Source organism: Eumetopias jubatus, unplaced genomic scaffold (assembly GCF_037043125.1).
Source record: "Eumetopias jubatus isolate StellerSeaLion01/CBP00866 unplaced genomic scaffold, mEumJub1_p1.0 scaffold_5, whole genome shotgun sequence".
Lineage (NCBI taxonomy): Eukaryota > Metazoa > Chordata > Mammalia > Carnivora > Otariidae > Eumetopias > Eumetopias jubatus.
Window position 1 is genome coordinate 113783140 of NW_028274811.1, and position 23719 is coordinate 113806858.

At 37.9% G+C, this 23719-nt stretch overlaps 1 protein-coding gene across 3 annotated transcripts in view; it reads right to left on the bottom strand.

Annotated features, from left to right (window-relative positions):
- Positions 1-23719, bottom strand: part of FBXO38 (F-box protein 38) — a 54616-nt gene that overhangs the window by 18263 nt on the left and 12634 nt on the right. For all 3 annotated transcript variants that reach the window (XM_028106522.2, XM_028106521.2, XM_028106520.2), the window contains exons 3-12: positions 23336-23469; positions 20398-20561; positions 20028-20193; positions 17204-17341; positions 15541-15678; positions 12977-13070; positions 11876-12006; positions 8389-8559; positions 6587-6729; positions 5523-5733 (exon numbers count right to left, since the gene is read on the bottom strand). In XM_028106522.2, coding sequence (XP_027962323.1) covers positions 5523-5733; positions 6587-6729; positions 8389-8559; positions 11876-12006; positions 12977-13070; positions 15541-15678; positions 17204-17341; positions 20028-20193; positions 20398-20561; positions 23336-23469 — 1490 coding nt within the window. The remainder of the gene's footprint in view (positions 1-5522; positions 5734-6586; positions 6730-8388; positions 8560-11875; positions 12007-12976; positions 13071-15540; positions 15679-17203; positions 17342-20027; positions 20194-20397; positions 20562-23335; positions 23470-23719) is intronic.

Sequence of the window (23719 nt, forward strand, 5' to 3'; positions counted from 1 at the left end):
CAACCAACCAACCATTTGGATGAAATGAATAAACCACCAAAAGAGAAAACAAGATCCTGTTCCTGAAAGAACTGAAGAATCTACTTACATAGACAAGGCAAATTCAGTTAACAAATAAACCAAGGCAAAACAGGATTACAACAGAAAGACACCATTCAGATAAATGTCTCTGGAATATACAACAGTAAAATTTGAGATTTTGTGGGGACAAGGAGATTTGCTTTGGTCTTTAATATACACCAAAGCACACTCCCCGTTATTGAATAGTCTCCCATCTTACATTCTTGCCCAGCTCTAGACCTCAATTTTCTATATTTTAGTGCCCAAAGGAGGCCTGACCTTGCCGATAAATCTTTCATGATAAAAGCCAATCGATTTTCTTCTTTCCTTCAATTCTTATTAACAGTTATGAAGAGAATTATCATGTACATACTCTATGCCAAGCTCTAGGCTAAAGGTTTTTATATATATTACCTTATTTATTTCTTATGGCAGGCTCACAAGGACATTAATACTAGCCTCCTTTATGCAGCTGAGGGAAGTGAGGCTTAAAAGGGGTAGTACAATTTGCAAGGATGTCAACTGAGCCTGCTACAGTACAGGGACAAGGAGCAGATGGGAAATTTATAATCTCTGCTCTCAAAGAGAATGCACACATTCTAATAGAGAAGTCAGATATGCAGAATTAGGTCAGAAGAGACTCGCTAAGTGCTACAGCAGTCCAAGTGCAAGGGGAATATGGACCAAAAAGGAACAACTAATTTTCCTGTTGGGCAGGGAAGTTTTCACTGATATAAGGGGACATTTCCTAAACACCAGGAAGCATGCTACATTTTCCAGGAGAGTAAGTATTCCAGTGATAGAAAGAACAAGTGTTTGTATTGGGATGAGGGAGCAAGAGAAAACAAGGCTAAAATGGTAGCCTGGGCCCCAGACTGTGAAAAGCTTAGAAAGTCTTGCTAAAAAGCTTAGAATTATTTCTCATATGCAGAGGGGAATCATTAAAACCGAAGTACATTCATATACCTATGTGATAAGGTTTTCCAAAGCTGCTGAGCAACAGCTTTTTAGGTTGCCAGGCTAACCTGTTGGAGGTATTTAATAGAATATCCAAAAGATACTTTATATTTAACTTCTTTCATTGCATTCATTCCTTTGAATATTTACTAAGCAGCTACTACAATGTGTCACTGTTCTTAGGTGCTGAGAAACAGCGGTGAAATCCTAAGAAGAGGTAGCAGTTGGTGTGACAGAGGTGCGAGCTCAGCACACAGTAAGTGTAGTGTGTGAGGTGGGGAGTAGCACACAGTGAGGACAGGCCAGATCACATAGGTTTTTATGGCCCAAATCAAGAAAGTGGATTTTCTCCTAAGGCAGTAGGAAGCTACTGGAAAGCCTGAAGTAAGGGAGCAACGTCATCTGGCATATGTTTTAACAACACTGCCCTGGCTGCTCTAAGACCTAATTTTAGCTGATCAAGAGAGAAAGTAGGGTGACCAGTTTGAAACGTATTAAAGCATTTAGATTAAAAAAAAAAAAAGATGTGGTACAATGGTGGTACAGTAGGCAAGGAGAATGTAGACTGAATGGCAAGATGCTTTGAAGACAGTCAACAAGTTCTTGCTAAAGGACTCAATGCCGTGGAGAATAGATAGGTGAGCTATAAAGAAAAGAAAAGAGAACATCTTGATTTTTGTCTCCGGTAAGTAAATGAGACGGCGACACCCGTGGGCTAGGGAAGGTGCAAGGGATTCTTGGTTTAGATTTTTTTGGTTCAAAATATTTTATCATTAGGGCAGTAAATTTTTTTCAGAATGATTTAATCTTACCGAAATTATGTGAGCTATCTTTTAATCAAATATCAATGTTTACCAAATGTTTTGTTCAGCTTAAATGTTATTTCAGTTATAAAAAAAAAATCCTGTTACAAAATATAACTATAAATCTTAATGGATTTGAGCTGTTTTTACACAAATATATTAACTGGTCTCTTTTATACAAAGTCTGGTTAGAAATTCATAACCTTTATTAAATGTTATAAAATAAAGGACTGTCTTTTAAGAAATGATTTATGTGCAACCATTTCTAATATCAGAAATATTATTTAGTGGTTGACAATCATCTGCCCAAAATATAAAACAAAATGTATTTACTGTGATTTTTTTTCCACACTGTAGTTTACCCTCAGACTTCATATATAAGGATTTTCCAAAATCAATGGTTTTCAAACTGTGGTCCCAGACCAGCAGCATTAGAATCACTTGGGAACTTGTTAGAAATGAAAATTATGTCGCCCCACCCAGAGGTACTAACTCAGACCCTCTGAGGGCTAAACCCAGCAACCTGTGTTTTGACAAGTCTTCCAGGTAATTCTGATGCACTCAAGTTTGAGAACCACTGCCAAAAATAAAAGCTGCAGAGCAATTTCACTTAGGCTAATTTAGATTAACGGGGGGGGGGGGGGGGGGGCGGGCAGAGGGCAGTGGTGAGGGGAGGGAGAGGGGCAAATCATTTTTAAGAGTAGAAAGTACTTGGGATTGATGTGTTAAATCAAGATAGAAACTCAGTAAAATGACATAGAGGCAAAACTATGCTTTGTGGTTATAATTAATTCAAAAGCAATTATGTTAAAATAATTTGGCAAAATGCTTTAGCAATTAGAGAAGTATGATTTTGACACATGGTAATTTTATGTCAGGCAAATGTGAATTGTTAGAAAATATGAACATCTATTCCTCTGTTTTAGAGTGCTGTAAAATGCAGGTAATGAACTTAAATTTTCAATTAACATAACTAGCCCAAAATAAAGCATTCTAAGTCTTAAGAATTTTGGAAGTGCAAATCTTAAGAATGATAATATCTTTAACAAACCATAATATTCTGATAAATCAATACTCTGTAAAGCAGTAAAATCATATTTTTGAAATCAAGTATTACCTTAATAATAATGTCTGCTGAAAAACACCCATGATTTATTATAGCAGTTTATACACAGACCCACTTAACTTGCATGAATAAAATTTTATTTTTAAAATTATACAATGCCCTTCTTTTAAACTCTGCTACTTTATGCACGCTGTTAAATGTAACAGGGCAAGAAACAGTGGGGGCCTCTGCTTCATTTTGGGGGTGTCCCAAGACCAAGTAGAGGCCCATGCACAAAAAGTTTTAAAATTCTAAATTAACAACCTATCAATACCACTTTCAAGTATTTTTAAATTATCAAGATCACACCTAAAGAGTAGAAGCATCCACGTTAGTCATTTCAACAAACACCAGGTCCCACTGACCCCTTTTAGTTTGAATCTCTGTACCACTATTTAAGAAAACTTTTTCTGCTTCTCTTTTGTATTTGAATTCTTTCCATCCCTGGTTTTGATAAAAAGTCACACAGCCTTTCTCCAGCTCCTTCTTTTTTATTTAGAAGAACTGACCTGATATGTAATGTAATAACAAATACAAATAAATACACTGCCAACTCAGGGAGATCTGTGGAACCAATGTTTTGTGGCAATCTGCAGTCCCCTACAAGTGCTGCCATCATCTTTGGTGTTCTGAGCCTTCCTCTGGTTGAAGCTGTTTAATTCTTCAATCTTGGCAGATGCAGTTCCTTTGCTTCTCAGCCTTTAACAGCATTTAAAGATAATGTACTTGACAATACTATATCTCAAAATGTGGTCTGTATGCAAGTCTCTCATCTCCTGAAACCTTAGTTTCAAATGTTAGTAGATTTAAGTTCCACCGTTCTCTCTTATAAATCAAATATAGTGTTCCGGCACACATTTTGGTTTCTGCTGCACCAATATGTGATTTCATAATGGAAGGCATTCTCCATTCTGTACTGAGAAGCCTATGGCCATGTAACTTCCAGTGGAGACTATAGTCTGTCCAGTGCATCCACTCCAACCACAACTGGGTTCCTAGGATTTGGGTAGCTCTGCACTGAAGCTGCTTTAACAGTTTCCCATGGATGGTCTGTGTCGTCTGAAATCCAGGTCCTCATGGCACCAGGGACAAATATGATGGCACTCAGGGAGAATAAGGTGGAGAGACAATACCTGACCTCATTCTCCCTCCTTCAGTCCTAGCACCTGTTAGCTCTGCACTTCTGTTTTTGTATTTTGGGGGGAAGATGTCAGGGGAGAGAGATAACCGTAAGTTTGAAATGCCTAAAAGTACTCGTGTGGAAATAAAAAGTATGAAATTGTATATAACCATATTTATTTCAAAAGTCGGAAGATAGAAGGTAGAAAACAAAGGTTTGGAATTCATTATCATATAGTTGGCACTGAAACCATGTGACTGTAGGAGCTTTTGTAGAGAAAACGTATAGAGAGAAACAAGGAGGTCAAGGACCAAAGTAGAATAGAGGAGGTGCTGTAAGTAAAGGGAACCAAGTGGGCACGTCCAGTGAGACCCAAAGAAACCAGGAAAACAGTCTCGGAGACGCCAAGAGAAGAATTATCTCAGGAAGGTAGAAGCAGACAACAATGACAAATGCTGCTCAGATGTCAAACATGACCAAAGTGGAGAAATGACTACTAGTGTTCTCAGGAGAGTCACTGGTGACTTTGCCAAGAGCCAAAATGGAGAGTTCTATAGAAAACATGTGAGGTGAAGACAATGCCGAGAGATGATTCTTAGGTCAGGCCCTACATACTCAGAGCAATCCTAAAGGAAAGGATGCTCTATACACAGTTTGCTTTCATGATGAAAGCAGGTACATCATGTCAGGGCACCCCATTTCTCAGTAATCACTGTGAAGCGAAATGAGTGAAGGGGCAATGAAAACAAGATAGCTTGAAGGATTCCTTTTCCAGTTCTTGAGGGCCAACTGGGAAACTGGAAAACTTGGTAAGAAAACAATTTCCCTTCATCCTCACTCCCTGACAGAGGGGCATATGAAGCCCAAGAGTACACGGGCTGGATACAGCAGGTGTTCAGTCAATACTGAAGAATGCATGGGTAATTATATAAGTGAAATCCAAAAGGGCTTTATTGGCTTATGTACTTAATTTGGTGGGTGTTTGTGAAGACTTAATGATGACAAGTATATGAAAGGTGCCCAACAGTGTCTAGCACAGGACTGCTCTTCATTTTTTTCAGTTCTAGGAACATCCAAAAACAGCCCTCCCAATGAAGTTCTATCTACCGATCTATTGGTCAGGGAGATATAAAGAGATGTTCCTTCGCCCAAATCCTGAAAGTTAAATCTCAGGTAGGCCAGGCCTAAGGCCCACTGTACCCTAATTCTCATGGCATCCATGAGTCCTTCCCATGCTGTACGCATCCTTACAGAGTCCAGGGACAAGAGGCATCACAAAGATAGCTCCGAAACAAGCCAGCAGATAGGCACATTTCATCCCCACCCCCCCATTTGCCTTGTCAACCAGGTCCCTCATGTGTAAAGTTTTTCAGTAAAAAAACTGAAATAAGGGGAGAAGGAAACAGAACAAGGTCAGAGAAAAACAATCCAAAGTAAAAATCACTTCTGTGTGGAGCTCACAAAAGATCTGGGTTACCGTCGGCTGCAAACTGCTGCTCTCCTGGCTGCAGGTCTTGCCGGAAGTCATTCTCCTCATCCGAGTCATCTGGGTGATGGTGATTGTTGTCATGGATGTTGGCATTATTCTGGGCATTGTTCTCATTGTCATTGTTGGAGTTCTGGTTGCTAACAAGGGCCGAGGAAACCCCAATTCCAGTGCCTGCACTCAGACCGACTCGAGCACAGCCCTAAAGTGAGATGAAAACACATGCGTATTCACTCAGGTTAGTTAATAGAACACTTCATTTTTCATATTCCTCCATTTCATCTTGACCTAAGAATATTTACACAGCACTACTTTCACATATGCATCAAGCACCTTATTAGAGCCTCATAAGACTTCAAGCAAGACGCAGCGCTATCGGTCTGGATTTACAGATGATGAAATGCAGTAGAAAGAGGTCTGTGTAAGAGACCAGTAAATGCTACAGCTGGGACTTGAAACCCAATAATCTGACCTCCAATCCTGAGCCTTCCCCACTATAATGTACTGCTTGCACAGTGGGAATGTAACCATTAAGAACCGAGGAGAGGGAGGGTAACTAGCTGAAGCATTAAGTTTTTATTACAGTGAGAGCGAAAAGTTTTATTAGTTAAGCAGTTTTGAAATAACATTTCATACAACTAGACAATCTCAAGGTTTTCCAGGACTATTAACTGCACAGAAGAGAGAACAGCAAAGTAAAACATTTCCAAAATAAATCCCTAATCCATATTTATATCTGAGGTTCCTAATTAGAGATTTAATCTTGCAACTAATTACTCTTGAGTAATAAATTTTGACCTAGCTCAAATTTCCACCTTTGCTCTTACCTTACCTTCAGCTTATAGAACTGACAGAGACCGCTTTCCACTTACTTTTACCTTTCCCTTCTCTGGAGACCCCTTACCAAAGCAAGAGGCCATGTAAATTATAACCTTTGAGTAAAAAGTCCAATTATAACAATGTAAGGGCATATTATTAGGGAAAAAAAGTCACTTAGGTTTTGTTTTCTTCCTTGAGTATTAAAACAAACAGTAATTCCCTCAAATGTGACTTACTTTGGGTGGTTCACGAAACATCTGGTCCAGTGAAATAAACTCGAGGCTGGGCAACAATTCAATAAACTGGCCAAAGGAGTCCAGCTTCAAAGCATGGCACCGCACTAAGTTGATATCCACCAATCGTGTCCATCTTGAGTGGTCTGTTGGGAGAAATGACATGGCCAGAGAGTATGATTAACACTTTCTCCATTACCGATGAATTTTGCTATAGGTCACAAAGATTTTCAAAACCTTTCCTTTAAAACACTTTGATTTTATCTCATGATCTCAAAAACTTGGTGACTAAATTATGATGTCTTCTTACCTAATTTCATTGTGAAAATGACATGGCTTGGGAATTATTAACTTGAAACCAAGTCAGCCTTGATCTAAATGTGATCCATTTAACAACCTACATGCCTATTCAATGATAGGACACTAGGTTAAAGAAATGTTGGTGCATTCTTTTAATAGAACATTACACAGCTGTTAAAAAGAATGAAGGAGAATTGAGTATACTTGCTATGGAGAGCTCTCCCAAATACTCCTAGTGTAAAAACCAAGCTACAGGAGAGGGTATACCTAATAAGGTCCTCTGTATATAAATCATTTTTAAATGCTATACATGTATAGGTTGCAATATGCACAAAATAATCTGTCCAGAGAATATACAACAAACCATTGATGGTGGTTACCTTTGAGAAGAGGAGACTTTTCATTTTGTACCTTTCTGTACTGTTTGGTATTGTTTATCAAGTGCATGTATTACTTTTAGTTTTTAAGTGTTAACAGGAGTTCTGAGTGATGGGATTATAGGCCATTTTTTGTTTTCTTCTTTATACACTTCTGTATTTAAGAAAACAAACAAACCAAAAATCCAATAAATGTTATTTTTTAAAAGTGATCTATGCCTGCTACAACCTAAAGTTTGTATTTCCCAGTTAACTTCTTGGTGCAGCTAGGCTAGGGACAGAATTTCACTTCTGGGAGGGGAGACATGGCCATTCTAATGAGTAATCCCAACAGATGGCCCAGAGCCTGAAAAGAGGCTGGAGACGGGCTCTGTAAGGAGCTACAGTAGCCTTATGAGGCAACTCAGACAGGAGAGGAGGCTGTTCAGCAGGTGTCAGTGAGGGGGCTTGGTTTGGTTAAAGAGGATGTCAACTGAAAATTCTCTAGCTCTGAATTTATTTAAAGGTTTGTGAATTTAGGTATTTAAGAAGGGCCTTAAAAGAAACAAACAGTACCACTCTCTCGGGAGGAAAATGAACTCCCCCATATAAGGAAACATACTAAGTACAAAAGTCACACTTCTACACACAAGGGATCAGGTAGGGAGGGGAGAGTGGAAATAACCTAAGATCTTAAGGCAAATGAAAATTTTACCACAAGTTAATGCTAAATATGTCACCTAATTAAAGTTTTGTTTTTTTTTTTTTTTAAATACATACCCACTTTGTCCTTTCAGATGATGTGCGCCATGTGAAGGTAATTCAGAGAAAACAAATATAATATCCCAGGCAACAATTCCTAACCTTAATTTTATGCGCCTGGCTCAAAGAAATATATAAAAAAAATCAGGGCAGTTGAATCCGTAACCTAGACAATGCCAATTTCTAGGCAGAGAATTTCAGGAGTTCAAAGAGGCACTGGATAGAATATTTCCAACTAGGTTATCAAAGGTTCCCAGCACTTGTATGAACATTCATATAAAATAGCTACATTTTACATTAGGAATACAATTCATATCACACACAGAAAACAAAAATATATATTCTTTTGATAGCAGGCAGACATAGCCATAGTTAAGCCTACAGTACCTGAGATCCAATTGTATGGGTTATGGAGATGGGGGCAATTATAAATTGCCAGATATTTGATACAGGAAAAAACTTCATTGACTGCCTTCATCCCTATATCGGTGATGATACCAGGATTTTCTACCACATCAGCCAAACCATACTTTACCAGATCTGCATTCGCCATTCTGCCTAGAAAGAGAAATCAATTCAAAAAAAAAAAAAAAAAAGACTCTTAAATGTCATGGAATGTTGCCGATTCTTTATCTTAACATCCAGTATATCACTCTCTATGATTGTTCTGTGTCATCGATCCATCATCAGGTTCTCAAGTTTGAATACAATTTTAGGTTAGGTATTCGGTGTAAATACCACTTACTTGCAAAATAAAAACTTATATTAATACTAAAAGTCAAGGGATAGCTAACAGAAACAAATTATTTTCAATTGTTTAGAAAAGGAAAAAAGAAAGCAAAAATTCTTAAAGCAAAACTGAAGGATATATTGTATTGGTTCACACTTACGGTGAAGTTTTAGCTTTAGCTTAGAAAAATAAGATCTTAAATATGTAACTCTCTTTCACAGTATCAGGATCATGTCTTTGGAGTCAGGTGTGGCCATGTGTAGAAAAGAGTAAACTGGGAATTCAGGGTCATTCTTAAAACCCACGGTACTGGTTAGTAAAGATGTGCCATCCCCAGAAAATGGGACTTCTAACTCAAATAAGTCCCATTAAATTAGCACTCCCTCTGTCGATGCCCTTTAGTGCGCCCCATCTTGCAGACACGCACAGGGTGGGTATCGGTGGGAGACAACCCTCCGTTCTAGTCTGTGGCACTGGAAATCACACCTCATTCCTTGCCTCCTGTCCTCATTTTTCCCAGCTTCCTGCCTTTACTCTCCGGGATGGGCCACTTGACTACAAGCAATCTGAACGAAAAGAGACTGCACCTAGTTAGTTAACAGTCACATTTTCAATGACCAACAGAGTGCTGGGGAGACAGGAACTCAATAAACGTCTCTCACAGTCCTCACTACCACCTGCACCAAGTACAAAAAAAACGCTGTTGCTCTGGTGAAGATGCCCCACACATTACAGGGATTTACACCTCCAGCTCGAAGCATGTTTAAAACAGCTATTTACTCCAAACTCTTCCTATTTTATCCTCCACATAGTTCAGTCTCTCTCTTATAGTCCTTGTTTTTTGTATTTACTGGCATTTCTTGCAGATTTTACCTTAATCCAACCCATCCTTTACAATTCGCCTGAGCAATTTTCTTTAGCCTGCTGTAAAGACATTTTTCTTATCCTTTGGACTTGAAACTTTCCTAACGATTGGGTAAATCTTGAACTGACCCTGTTCCCTGTCTGCATAAATGTTATAACCTGACATAACAAATCCATCATCGTACATTCATCCCTTTGAGATCATCACCTTCTTCCAGCTCTTGGAGTCTCCTGATTGTCACACTCCCTCAAGAACTCTGATGACATCACCCAGAACTCATCTTTCTTTTGCAGGTCTCAATTCCATCTCTCTCCCTCTCTCCAAAGCCCCAGCACTAAAGACAACACTGCTCTGGTTTTTAATAAGTTTTACATCCCTATCGCCTTTGAATAAAACTCTGTTATCATAAACCTATGAAAGCAAAAAACTCTTAGTGTTCATCTTTGGAACACTTTTCTTCTACTCGTAACACACAGCTTCTGCTTTTCAGCACATCCATTTCCCCAATCTGGCACTGTCATTTTTACCATAAATGTATGGGGCACAAAGGTAATGTTTCCATTGATATTTTGCCAAGTCTTTGTAACAAAACAGTGATAGAAGTTTTACTAGAGGTGATGCCACCCCCACCCTCCTGGAGAGGTGCTTCAAGATCTAAATTACTGAGAAGAATGAGATTAAGTGACAAAGTATGAGCAGTGACCACGCCTTCCTCCCTGGACGCTCTGTCAGAAGCACCTAGCACCTACAGTGATAGAGACAATCCTGGGTTGCCTTTGGAGGATCAGAGGCAAATACATATATGGAGAAATGGATGAACTGCAGCAAACATGAAAACAAGGATTGATTATGAAAAGGTCAAGACAAAGAGATTTCAATGTGAAAGACACTATGAAACATGCTGAAAAGCACAGGTAGCAGTAGCCAAAAGGTAAAGTGTTTCTACTGAATGTGTGTTTCAGGAAAAGAGACACTGTAGGGAAACAGCTGGTTATAAAGATAACTCTCAAAAGACAATCTTTCAGTGGGCCTAAATGTGGCCATCTTGAAAATACAAAATTTGTCAAGTTTTGAGCTTTGGGGAAGACGAAAAACTAAAATTATGGAAGGAACACCAATTACCAAGCTAAAAATTTTGCTGGGTTACACATAAGCTACTGTAGAAACAACACAGAGAATGTAAGCAACACCTCATTCAAAACCAGAAAAGTCTGGTATCAGATACATTAATTTTGTATGAAATGACTATACTAGTTTAGCATTTTAAAGCTATGTTGGTGAAAAGCCCATCTTTTTCAAAGTTATACAGATTAAAAATAATTCCCATTAAACTGGCAAGAAGATAATAATTTGATTTCTTAATCCTTCGCATGTAATAACGAGCACTGCAACAAAGAAAAAGTAAACAAAACAATATTCAGACGTCTATTAAAAATGAAAAAAAGGACAACAGTCACGTTTGACCTAGACTGTCCTGACCAGAGGAATTAAGCCTTATGTTCTTCTACAGTGCAAACTAGATTCTAAGAAAAAATGCCATCTGGTATGACAGTGAGTTTAAGAAAGACCTGTTAGAAATTACACGGGGAAGAAACAATTCTTGCAAAAATAAAAACATGCTGACGGTGGAAGTGCTCTTGCATGTCTGATTAATGTCATATGTGGGACAAAAGCTTGAATAATGAACTGACATGCATTCAAACCCAAAGGAATGAGTTCCCAATTGTAAATACATTCCAGAAAATGCTGTCAACAAGCCTTCCAACTGCAATCATCATCAAATGAATACTGACCATTACGTGCTCACACTATCTGGGAAATCCAGAACCCCCAGCGGGCTTATTATGGAAATGAAGAGCATGGACAGGGAATGGGACCTCATCTGAGAGGACCATCAAAAGCTTCAAGAAGTGTGGCAGATCAAATTCAACAAATGGAACCAAGGATGACATTCTGTGAAAAAAATGAAGCAGAATGGGAAAGAAACTTGGGCAGTAAAATGGAGACAATATCAAATGTAGGTAAGGATTTTTTTTTTTTTGTATACTGTTAATCATTATATTTTCTTTAATATGCTAAGTCAGAGGCAATATGGGGAAAAAAAAATCAATGACACTTCAAGATTAAATTAAAAGTTCCTTTTTCATGAAGGCAGAGCCCCTAAGATTTTAAGCTGTATTATTTTCAAGAAAATATGGCACATCTCAATTCAAGTTTCAGTTTGTCAAGTAAGTTCCCTACAGCAATTCTAGGGAATAAAATGGTTGATTAAGTCTTACTCTGCAGCAAAAACTCATCTACATATCCCAGATGAAGTGTTTCAAACTGGGGGAACTCCAGCTCTGCCATCTTTAGGGCAGAAAAGACGCCATCTTTGGTTAGGGAAGGCTGGATCCGAACTTCATGCAACCTATGAGAAAAAAAGATAAATATCAGAGTAAAATAAAAACCATCAGCATCAAAGGTTCTTCCTAGCATAAGGCTCTGAAAGAAGTTCACATACCGAAATGTCACATGCAAACGACTTTCCTCTCCTCTACTAAAAAACATTAGAGATGTTTCCTTTAAAGGAGCATTTTGCGAAGTGTGGGCACAAGTTACATTAACAATGAGTTACACAGTAAGAACTGTATATCCTTTCTAGTGCTTGCTTAAACCTGATTAAGTCAAAGTCAAAATCTGCATCTGGTGCTGATTATTCAACATCTTTTTTTATGCTAACTGTTAAAAGTGCCATTTTAACAAAGATTATAGCTCTATATTGGGTAACAACACCTACTTACTTAAACTCAGAAACAGTTTTATTTATATTCTTAATATTCTTTTGATGGAAAGAGTTTTGTTTTTAAATTGAAAAAAATGGTTAACTCAATTTAAATACAATATAAAAGGAGAGGCAGACTTTTGATCTGTAGGAAACAGTAAATGTGGCATAAACTGATATAAAGATATGCTAAAAATATAAAGGTGTTAAAGGTCAGGACTCTTAAAAAGCTGACTTAAAATACTGATTTCTGAATAGCAAATACTGTCACCAACTAAAATAATTCCAAAAATCAGAGAAGGTTCAAAGAATGGTTCCCAAGAGAGTTGCAGACACCAGTGCATCAGCGCTGATTTTTGTTGGACTTGAGAATGTTGACTGCTTTTCACTGATGAGACCACACCCCTGCAGAGCTTGCTGGGTCTGGAGGGCAGCTCAGCTGGTCATCAGTTATAAGACTACCACTACTAAGTGATGCCCTAATACTATTTAAACAACTCCTTTATATTTTACATCTGGATGAGGCATAATCAAACTTCATACAGACATTCCCCCAATTTTTGTAAAACAGGAAAAACAACTCTAAGACAAAAGACAACACGAAGAGGAAACATACCTACGAGCAGCAGTGATAATGAGGTAACCAAGATCTACTTCAAGAGCATTTTTGCACGCTCCCAAAACAATTGTGTGCAAATTTCTAAAACCACCTAGTTAAGGGAGAAAAGGAACAAAAACAGTTAAGTATTTCCTTTGACTACAGCATGTTCAGTATTTATATGCATTTTAGATGACAATTATCTGGTTAAAAGTCAATCTAAGTTTGTTTTTTCATTCAAATTAGTATCTCAAGATGAATTATGACTACTAGTCATTTCCTAAAAAGAGATGAAAATGGATACTGTCATTCTAAAGAGGCATTCTGATCATGTCGGAAAATTACTCCAAATTATTGAGGCTTTTAAGAAAGGATTTTCAGAAAGCTAGACATTCATAAGGGAACTGCAAAGAAGGGATCCTGACATTTTCTAGCCAAAGTGTGAACCTCCAATATATCATATGGAACAAGACCACCACTCCTTTAACTTCAACTGTTTTTTTATGTTTTTGGAATTTGCTCTGTAAATACAGAGCAAAAACAGTACGTGAATTATTAACGTATACAGCTCAATGAATTTTCACAAGATTGACTTTAAACTTTTATGAATAGAATCACACAGTATGTACTTTTGTGTCTGGCTTCTTTTGCTAAAAATCTTGTTTAGGAGATTCATCCAGATTGTTGCATATAGTGGTAGTTTATTCATTTTCATTGCTGTGTAATATTCCTTTGCACAAATATGTCACATTTGAATCATCCATGCTGTTGCTGATAGGCATTTGGGTTGTTTCCATTTGGAGGCTATTATGAACAGTGCTGCTATGAACAATTTGGGGCATCGTCTCCTGGTGAAGAGATGTATGCATTTCTGTTGGGTTTAAAGCCAGGAAGGCGACTGTTGATATGCATATAGTCAACTTTAGTAGATACTACCAAACAATATTTTGTTGCTCTACATCCTGGCCAACACTATTGTCTATTGTCAACTTCAGTAGATACTACCAAACAGTATTCTGCTGCTCTACATCCTGGCCAACACTATTGTCTCTTTCCTATTAGCCATGTTTAGGCATAGACATTTTAGTGCTTGTGTATCACACTCTGGTTTTATTTTGTATTCCCCTAGTGATTAATGATGTTTATCATTTTTTCATGTTTATGGGCCATTAGTTACCACCTTTTGTGAAGTCTTTTCTGTTCAGGTTTCTATTCAGGTTGTATCCCTATTTTTCCTATCAGGTTGTCTGCCTTTTTCTCATTAATTTTAGAAGTACTTTATATACTCTAGATACAAGTCCTTCATCTGATACCTGTATTGCAAATAGATTCTCCCACTCTGAAGCTTGGCCTTTCACTCTTAATCATACCTTTTGATGAATGGAAAAAATGTTTTAATATAGTACAGTTTATCAATTTTTTTCTTTATGGTAATTGCTTTTTGGTATCCTGTTTGATAAATCTTTGCCTACCCAAGGTCAAAAAGACATTCTCCTTTTTTTTATGAACGTTTTGTTTTTCACATTCGGATCTATGATTCATCTATCTGGAATTAACAACTTTTGTGTGAGGCATACTGACTCCTTAAGTAAAATATAAGGCAGTCATTCTTAAACACTTTATTAGGGTAGAAAAGTCTGTTTTTCTTTCAGGATATTTATACAAATTCTTAAGCTTTTGGCATCTCTCTCCAGGTCTTCTCTCTAATGAATGGTTCCACTGGGGTCTTCTTATCCCTTCTCTGACTTTTTCCTGTTTGCTACAGCCATGCAATAAAAATAATGCTGCTGATCTTGAGGAAACTTGCTCCATCCCCTTCATACAATGTAATAAAGTATACTTCCACCAGACTTGACTGAAAAAATGCCTAAAAATGTAGTGCTTACTCATATTTTAATAGTATTAATAACATCAATTTTTACCGATAGTCCTTAATGATATTCCATTTATATTCTGAATATACAAAGTTAGATTTTTGTTCTCAACTATTAATTATCTACTTTGCTAAATTGTAATGAGGAGATGTTTAACATGGAGCACGTTCTGTTATATATCATTATTTAAAATATAACTAAAGGACCTAGAGAGTAAAATATATTTTCCTTTTAAAAGCCATCATCTGAGATGGATCTAATATCCAAGTGATAAGCATGAAAGCACTAAATATACCCTAAAGTACTAGACAAATGTTAGACGTTATCATTACTAATGCCTGAGTTCTTTTGTAGGCCTAAGATGTCCAAGTCAAAAAACATCTCTTTTTAGCAACAGACTACTAGAAATCCCTGTTAATATTTCTCAGAAAAATTCCAAATATAATAGCTGTACGATTAAGTAATAAGGATTAACAAGCCAGAAAACATGCTTTATCACTCTATTTTGAGGTTTAGCATTGCATAAAAAGAAAATGAATATTAGTCCATGCTCATAGTTACTTATTCTCCATCGAATGCACCAGACAGAAAGGGCAATTACTAACAAGCATTTTCTTTTAAAAAGACTCACAAGAGAAGCTAAATAAAAGCATAATAATCTTTTAAACTGATTTAAAAAGTATTCAGTAACTAAAGAAAAACGAATACCTGATCTCCAACTGTCTTCAACTACGTGTTGGATAAGACCTCCAAGGAAAGGAACTCGAACCATTTCCAAATGTTCCAAGTTTCGGGCAGAGGCTAAGCCTGTTACTAAAGGGACATACTTCAAGGAGTTTGTGGGCCCTAGGGGGAGAAAATACTTCAGTGGAACAATGTAAATTGACTTAAAGATGAATTTTCAAACCAGCAGCTGAAATAACTTATAAATTCTATGTGTGAAACTGACAGCCAAGTAGTTAACTCTCTATAATTTATACTTATTAGAAATGAAAGTATTAGCCTGTTAACCATGTATTTATTCAGCATAAGGATTTTTCAGTAACACTGGAGAAATACTTAGTATTTTTCATAAATCCCCCAAAGTTTCAACAGTTTTGAGCTCAAAATAACTAAGGGGAGAAAGCCAAGGGGAAGATGGGATCCTTCACTCAAGTAAATAGCTGGTCATAAATACCCCTGTCTGTGACCAGTGTTATATGAGGTATTATGGAAGATCACAAGACACAGTCCTCTCACAGAGCTTACAAATGACATGGAAATAAAACTAACTGAATAACTTTTTTTAAAGATTTTATTTATTTATTTGAGAGAGAGAGAATGAGAGATAGAGAGCACAAGAGGGAAGAGGGTCAGAGGGAGAAGCAGACTCCCCGCCGAGCAGGGAGTCCGATGTGGGACTCGATCCCGGGACTCCAGGACCATGACCCGAGCCGAAGGCAGTTGCTTAACCAACTGAGCCACCTAGGTGCCCTAACTGAATAATTCTAAGAATACAAAGGCGTGACATATCAACTATAAAAACAAGATCTGTCGTACTACATAAAAAAGAAAAGAGTAAACGAGAAGAGGAAGGAAGGATGTATATAGCTCAGGACATGGGAACAATACACAGTGTAAAGATAGACACTGAGGTGAAGGCTGGGGTAGGGTTGCAGAGGGGACACTGAATAGGCAAGCCTGACAATAAAAGAAGGTACATCTTGGTAAAGAATCAGAAATAAAAATATCAAGAGGGGCCCCAGCTTTTAAGAACTTTAAAGCAGAATAGTTCCCACTTGACAATCTAAGGCAACAGAGACACTGAAGGTTTCTGAACAGAAAAGCAGTGCTTTCTGCTTTACGAGATTATGTCATGCTATGTAATCAGACAGAGATCTATTATAACAATCCTACAGAAAGTAAAAAGTGAGGGGCGCCTGGGTGGCTCAGTTGGTTAAGCATCTGCCTTCGGCTCAGGTCATGATCTCAGGGTCCTGGGATCGATTCCCGCAACGGGTTCCTTGCTCAGTGGGGAGCCTGCTTCTCCCTCTCCTGCACCCCTGCCTGTGCTCTCTCTCTCTCACAAATAAATAAATAAAATCTTTAAAAAAATTTTTAAAAAGAAAAAAAAGAAAGAAATTAAGTGCCTGTAAAAAATATGTAGAGACACTGATGCTCCCCCTCTCCCCCTGCCAAGGGTAAAACACAAATCACGTTGTCTACTGACTTTAAAACAAAAAGAGCATTTATTTTCACAAGGTGAACAAATTACCAAACATAAATAGTAATAATGTAATGTAATTCGATTTACAAATGTAGCTATGGAGTTTGCTTTAGGATATTTTTAGAATAGCATATGTATAATTCCACCATAACTATGTGCCATTACCTGCACAGTTCCTCATGACGAAAGTTCGTAAACTGATACAAAGAAAGTCTTTGAACGGCTGTGGTTTAGTGAGTCTTACCCACTTCATATAAAGGTGCCTTAGCATCGGGATACAAGGAATTTCAGGAACATTCACCCCTAAAAACATATACCAAAAAACAAAAATCACAAAAACACTCTGTATTCTGCGTAAAAGTGCAACAGTCTACTTTTCAAGTTGACAATTTATCCTTCATGGATATTTTCACCACAACAAAATGCCTAATTAAAGTCCATCAAGTTTGGCTTAGTTAAAACACGCTTGTAACGAACAATTTAAGCAAACCATGAACACTCTGTTATTTCTTTAGAAAAGGCATATGGAGATGGGATTTTAAAAGTATTCCCACTTTTTATACACATGAATCTTTCTCATGACTCTACAACTCTTCCAGGATACACACATACACCCAGTAGACGTAAAATGAAAACAGGTTACTGAAAACAAAATTATGTGGAAGGAATACACAAAAGTACTATTTGACTATCAATGTCCACTGTCCCACCAGTGAAAAAACTAAAACACAGGCAGGCTCGTTGGCTTCAAATATCATAGTATCCAGAGACAGAGATTAAAGCTGTTTCTACAAATGAATGGACCTTAAGGATTTGTAAATGTGTGGGAGAAACCAGTCGGTATGACTCTGAGAAAGTGAGAAACCCATAGTCATTTATTTTAATATTTCAAATTGATAATTTTATCCTTCAGATCCATAAATGACTTAACACTAGGAATCATACCTGCAGAGGACCCTGTCTGGGAGAAAGGGGATGGAAAGTGGAAGGAAAAGCCGGGTGACACAGAAGAAGAAAGAAGATAGGTAACTTGTAAGTTCTGAAGGGAAGAAAGCAGATCAAAGACCTTGTCCAACAGTTAAAAACCAGAGCCTCACGAAAAGCCGAGGAAGTGACACAATCTCTGAGAGAAATCCTAAGGACCCAGTGTGATGGCATTTAATACACAGCAGCTGGCAAAACCAGTTTAATACCAACTTCACTGGTAGAAGCCCTGCTAGCAAAGGCAACTAGAGAAAGCAAGACTAGTAGAATGACTGGTTTTTTAGAAGCTAAATTCTGCAGGATGCTCCTCCTATAAGGATTACTCCTTAACCTGCCCCGTCCCAAAAAGCAGGTACCTTTAGACTTGAACTACGCATATACCCTGTATGGCAGCAGATGGCAAGTAAAATCGAGGATGAGACCAGAGGAAGAAAGGCAGAGGCAGTGAGGTATAGACTAAGACTCAAGATGCAGAACTCACAAATGTACACTTGGTATCTACCATGATGGTGGTAATTCTGATTAGCAAACTCAGAGTAGCAAGAGTGAGAGAGAGATCCACCAGACAACACAGCTCTATCCTATGCCCAATCCACATTTTGCCTCAAATCCATTCTATAAACAAAGGACACAATTACTGTTACTGTCTTCCCAGCACATGCACTAATTTACTATACACACTTATAACACCATCACAGTGTTAAACTATTGAATTAATCAAAAGAATGCATGCATTTCAACCAAATTTACCTACTTATATCTGCAATGAACAATGACAGGAATCATAGGAAATACAAAGATATATAAACACTCTGACCTTACAGAGCTTACATTATAAACTTCAGATATTACAGTATCTTTATTATCTAAAAATCCAGTCTCAAACTAGATATCCAAAGGCCTAATCACAATCATTCCTTGATCATGTAAATAAAAGAGGGTTAGAGTACATTCCTCTTCTGCCATAATTGTGCACCTAAACCCTAGTTAAGACCCACTCCTTACCATTCCTGCTGCACTCCCTGTACCACCTGACCCAGTTTCAGAAATTTCTAGTTCTTAAGACCATCACCAATACCGAGAATAATGCTTAGAATAGAGCAGATACTCAACAGGTGTATTTTAAATAAAATATTTAAGAAATAAATATTATAAGTCAGACTACAGTAACAGAAGTCCTCCTGAAACCCCTTCAATAATGTTAAGCCAGAGGCAGCAAATTAAATTTGAGAAAATATATACCCTTATTATTTACTTAGATAGAAATTATTGGGACTTAGACTATTTGGATGGAGAATATACACTGTAATCACTGCAAATAAGGTGCCTCTGGAAAAACAGCACCCCATTTCCTATTTCTCAGAGAAAAAGAAAAGTAGCAGATTTTTCTCATTGGCTCCGAGTTGAACAAAGGGGAATGTTCTGGTTGGAGAAGACAGAAGTAAACTAAGAGCTATTTGGCTTTTTTATTCCTCAATGTTCTAGAGATAAGCTGTGTAATAAAGTTGCCACTACTGCATGTGGCTGTTTGATAAATGAGTATGAGATAAAAATTCAGTTCCTCTGTTTCACTCGCCCCGGAGGGAACCATATGGGAGAGTACAAACCCATGACATTTCCATCACCACAGAAAGTTGCATTGGAGAACTCTCCTCTGAAGGGTCCAACTAGGACCAAAAGGGCAGAGAACAAGGGCAGGATTCTGGCTCACTGAAACAAAACAAAACAAAACAAAAAAACCACAACCTAACAACTTTCAGAACTACTCAAACGGTCTTCAAAAAGGGAACAGACTGGTTGTGAAGCAGTACTTCTCTAACCCTTCAGCCCCCATCTAGGACTCCTTAATGGGAAATCTAAATTTGTATACACATCTCACAAGCATTTCTTTGGCCATCATCAATCAACAAAGCTATTTTTAAAATTCTCATTATTCCTTTTGAGTGAATATTTAGTTATATGACATTTCGAGGAGACACAGGTGACCCAAGAAACATGTACTTACCAACTAAATGTAAAGTCTGAATTTTGGCTCCTATAGGAATTTTCAGTTTATTTTCAGGAGGAATTGGAAATGCTCCATTACGATTACGAAATTTCCCCAAAATATGAACATGAGGCATATATGTCCAAATAGATTCTACCAATTCCAAATGAGAAGTTTCCACACCCTAGAAAATAATGCCAAGCAAGCATAAGAAAATGCTATTTACTTAGCATCCAAAGCTTCTATTTCTGTATCATAAGATGCTAAATACACAATGGAACTTAACAGTTTGTTACGGATGAAATCTGCATGTGAGTGAACACATTCTTTCATTCTTTGATTTATTATTTCATCAGTTGATATCAAATGTTCAACCAGGTACACTCACCACTAAATTTGGGCATGCCTGCAAAGCTTCCAGAACGCCTGGAATGCTAAAAGCCTCATGGCCCCGTACCCTTCGCCTCTCAAGGTATCTAGGATGAAGGCCATAAAGCTGTTCAACATCTGGCATCTTCTTCAATAATGTTAGAAAACTGGAATCTGTGAAGCCTGAGAAATTCAGAAGCATTTAGAGGCAAGTTCACCTTTGTGTTCATGAACATTTATTAGGCACTTGTTATTTCTGTCAAAAGTTACCAACAACAAAAGGTTTCCTTTTTAAAGTTTCATAAGACTAACATTATGGCTGAACAAACAGTTAAACAGAAAAAATATTTCTTTAGTAATAAAGGAAATGTTTCAGAAACCCCCCTGAATTAATATTTTACAGAGCTGAGGCTTTTAATTTATGATTGTCTTTTTGTTGCTGCTGCTTTTAAGGCACAGAAATCTTCGACTAGGGACAACACACATTTAACCTGGATAACTTGCACCTATTACTGGATTGGTGTGTGAGGAGGGACCACCTACCTGATCAGCACCACCCTCCCCACCCCCCGCCCCCACAAGATGCTCTCTGGTCCAGAGAACCTCTAAGGCTCTGCAGAGCACACAACTAAAAAAAGGAGGAAGATACGATCCTCACCTTCAGGAAGCTCACAGTTCTAACCCAAATCCCATCTCAAACTAGGTTCTCTTGGTCTATCTATTTCCTAATAACTACTCTATCCTGTGTTTAACTACCACTCCCTGGACATTTCAGAGAGTTCATTCTTCTGAAAAAGACAGATCAAGTAAGCTAAGAGAACATAAGTGAACCAAACTGAAAGGATGCTGAGCTGACAGAGAGCTATTTATCTGGGAGGCCGACTGTGTTCCATCCACCAGATGGGAACAGAGAGGCAGGTTACTTTCACAGCAGGGGTTTTGATGAGGTAAGGAGGGAGACAAGTTTCATTAGGTTGAAACTTTATTTAATCTGGGGTGTTTTGTCTTTAATGGAGGCTGTCAGAAATCCAACTGCCTGCTCACTAACGACAAGCAAAAATATTAACTCTCAAGAATGTAAATGGAGCCCCAAATCACTAAGTCTCACATACTAAAGTTTTCAGAAGTTGTTCTATTTGAACAGGGCTGGCCCAGATGACTGTGGTAACTTTAGAATCACAAAACTGAAAAGTAAGAAGAGACCTCAAAGATTACTTGGTCCGATTATACTAATAGTTCTTATTATCATCGTATAGAATAACCTTCACTAACTGAGCCACTCAATGTGTAAACAATTCTACGTTTTTTCATCTGTTCTCCCAACCCAGTGAAAAAGGTAATCACCCCACTTACGAATGTAAAAATGAACCTGAAAGAATTTAAAAGCTACTGTGTGAAAGAGCCAGAGTTCAAAACCAAGTCTGACCACTGCCAATGTCCATCCTCTTTTGTCATACACTCATCAAAAAATGGATATAGTTCCACCTTGTTTATTGAGATTGTGTGAGAACCCAAAGAAATCACACATGTAAACCATAAAGTACTACATAAAAACCTTAGTTATCATTATTATATAGAGAATCAGGGCCTAAACTCCAGGTTTAAACTATTGCCAGAGGGGCATTAGTAAGCAGGGTTAATGAGATCTTATTCTAGGCTACAGACTGCTTGCTTCAACCCTCTTTTATTGCAGGGATGGTAAGCCCTGGGCTCACAGGTATTTATCACAGTCTGAAAGAAATCAGCAATGCGCAGACAGATTCTTCTCTAATTTGATAAGGGGCAGAGATGTTAAGGCTAAGGCTACATCACATGGGAGCTCTGCTATCCTGCCTCTTTACACAGTGCATTAATCCCACTGCTGGAATTCCTGCTGGTCTAACCTCTGTTAAAGCATATCTAATCTAAGGAGTCATTTTCACATTTCCCTCATTTTTTTCCCCCTTTCCTGCTATAAATAATCACTCTCTGGAATAAAAGAAGTCCTTTTCCCTTAGGACAGTTTCTTTGAAGTATTTGAAGACAACTGTGGTTTGCCTCCCACCAAGCTAAGTTCTAGCCTCAGGTCTTTGCAATGTTCTTCACAAAAAGGTATATATACTGATAACTAACTGGCCAACTGAAGAGTTACTAGTTGACTGATGACCTTTCGAAAGGATACAGCACCCCAAACTGTAGAATATTCCAGTACCGCAGTCTATCCTGTTCCACTTCACTTCTGTCAAGGCTCCCCCATCCCACCCTCATCACACTTTCAAAATATCAGGATCTGGATAATGCTGATAAAATGTCGTTAAACAAGACATTCAAAATTGCTACACAACATAACTAAAAGTCACTAGTTAATGGATTGGTGTTAACTGAAAAGAAGCCTTGATTGGCCCTTCATTTTAATTCTTCCCTTTCAGGTGTGCTCTGCTTAACTAAATGCATCAACTTTCTTTTCTCTACATGAGGTCCATTTGTGTGGTTAGGCTACTAAGTCCGAATTCTTCACCCCGAAGACCAATGCCTTATTTAAGAATCTCTAAGACCTTGTATAGGCCTTCCAAAAGTGCTAAAGAAATGAAAGCTCCAGAAGTGCAATTTCTGTGGCCTGCTAGAGCAGCTTTACACAAATTGATTAATATATGTTTAACTAGAGGCTGCTGTTAAGGGGTACAGGGAAGCTATGAAAACCTGCGTCATGGAACAAAGGACACTTTGTCTAATATAAGAGACATACATTGAGTTCTCCGATGGTACATTTGTGGAACAGGCTGATGTAGTTCCTTAAGGAAATAAACCCGTAAAGCCTCCAGCAAAACATTTTTCAACCCAAATGAACCTAAGTAATTTAGATAAAATTCACCTACAAGGTGACTTAGATTGCCTATCTTAAGACAAGTAACATTTGATGGGAATATTATGAGGTTCCGGTAGGATTCCAGGGTACCTTACAGGCTAGATCCACTTACCACTTGGCATGTATTCCCACCACCGCCCTGCACAGAGATCCACAACCCTCACCACTCTCAGATATAGGGTCACTGCTTCTTTTAGCTTCCTGGAGAGACATTCCATACACATGATATCCTGCAGAGGGAGGTACCTTTGTGAGAGAAAGAAACTCATATTTATCAAGTGGGTACTTCCTCTCATCATCAGGTTACTTTTTGTCCTTCTTCCATTCTCCTACCCCTTGAATGAAATAAGACCTTAGGAATATTCACAGGGTTTTAAGATTAACATGCACATAAAGCTTTTCACTAAAAACAGATGAGTCAGCAAATACTCAAGCATCCAAATAAAGTACTGAGCTCCCTCCATAGGGTGTTTGCTAAAACCTGCCTTTCTTCTTT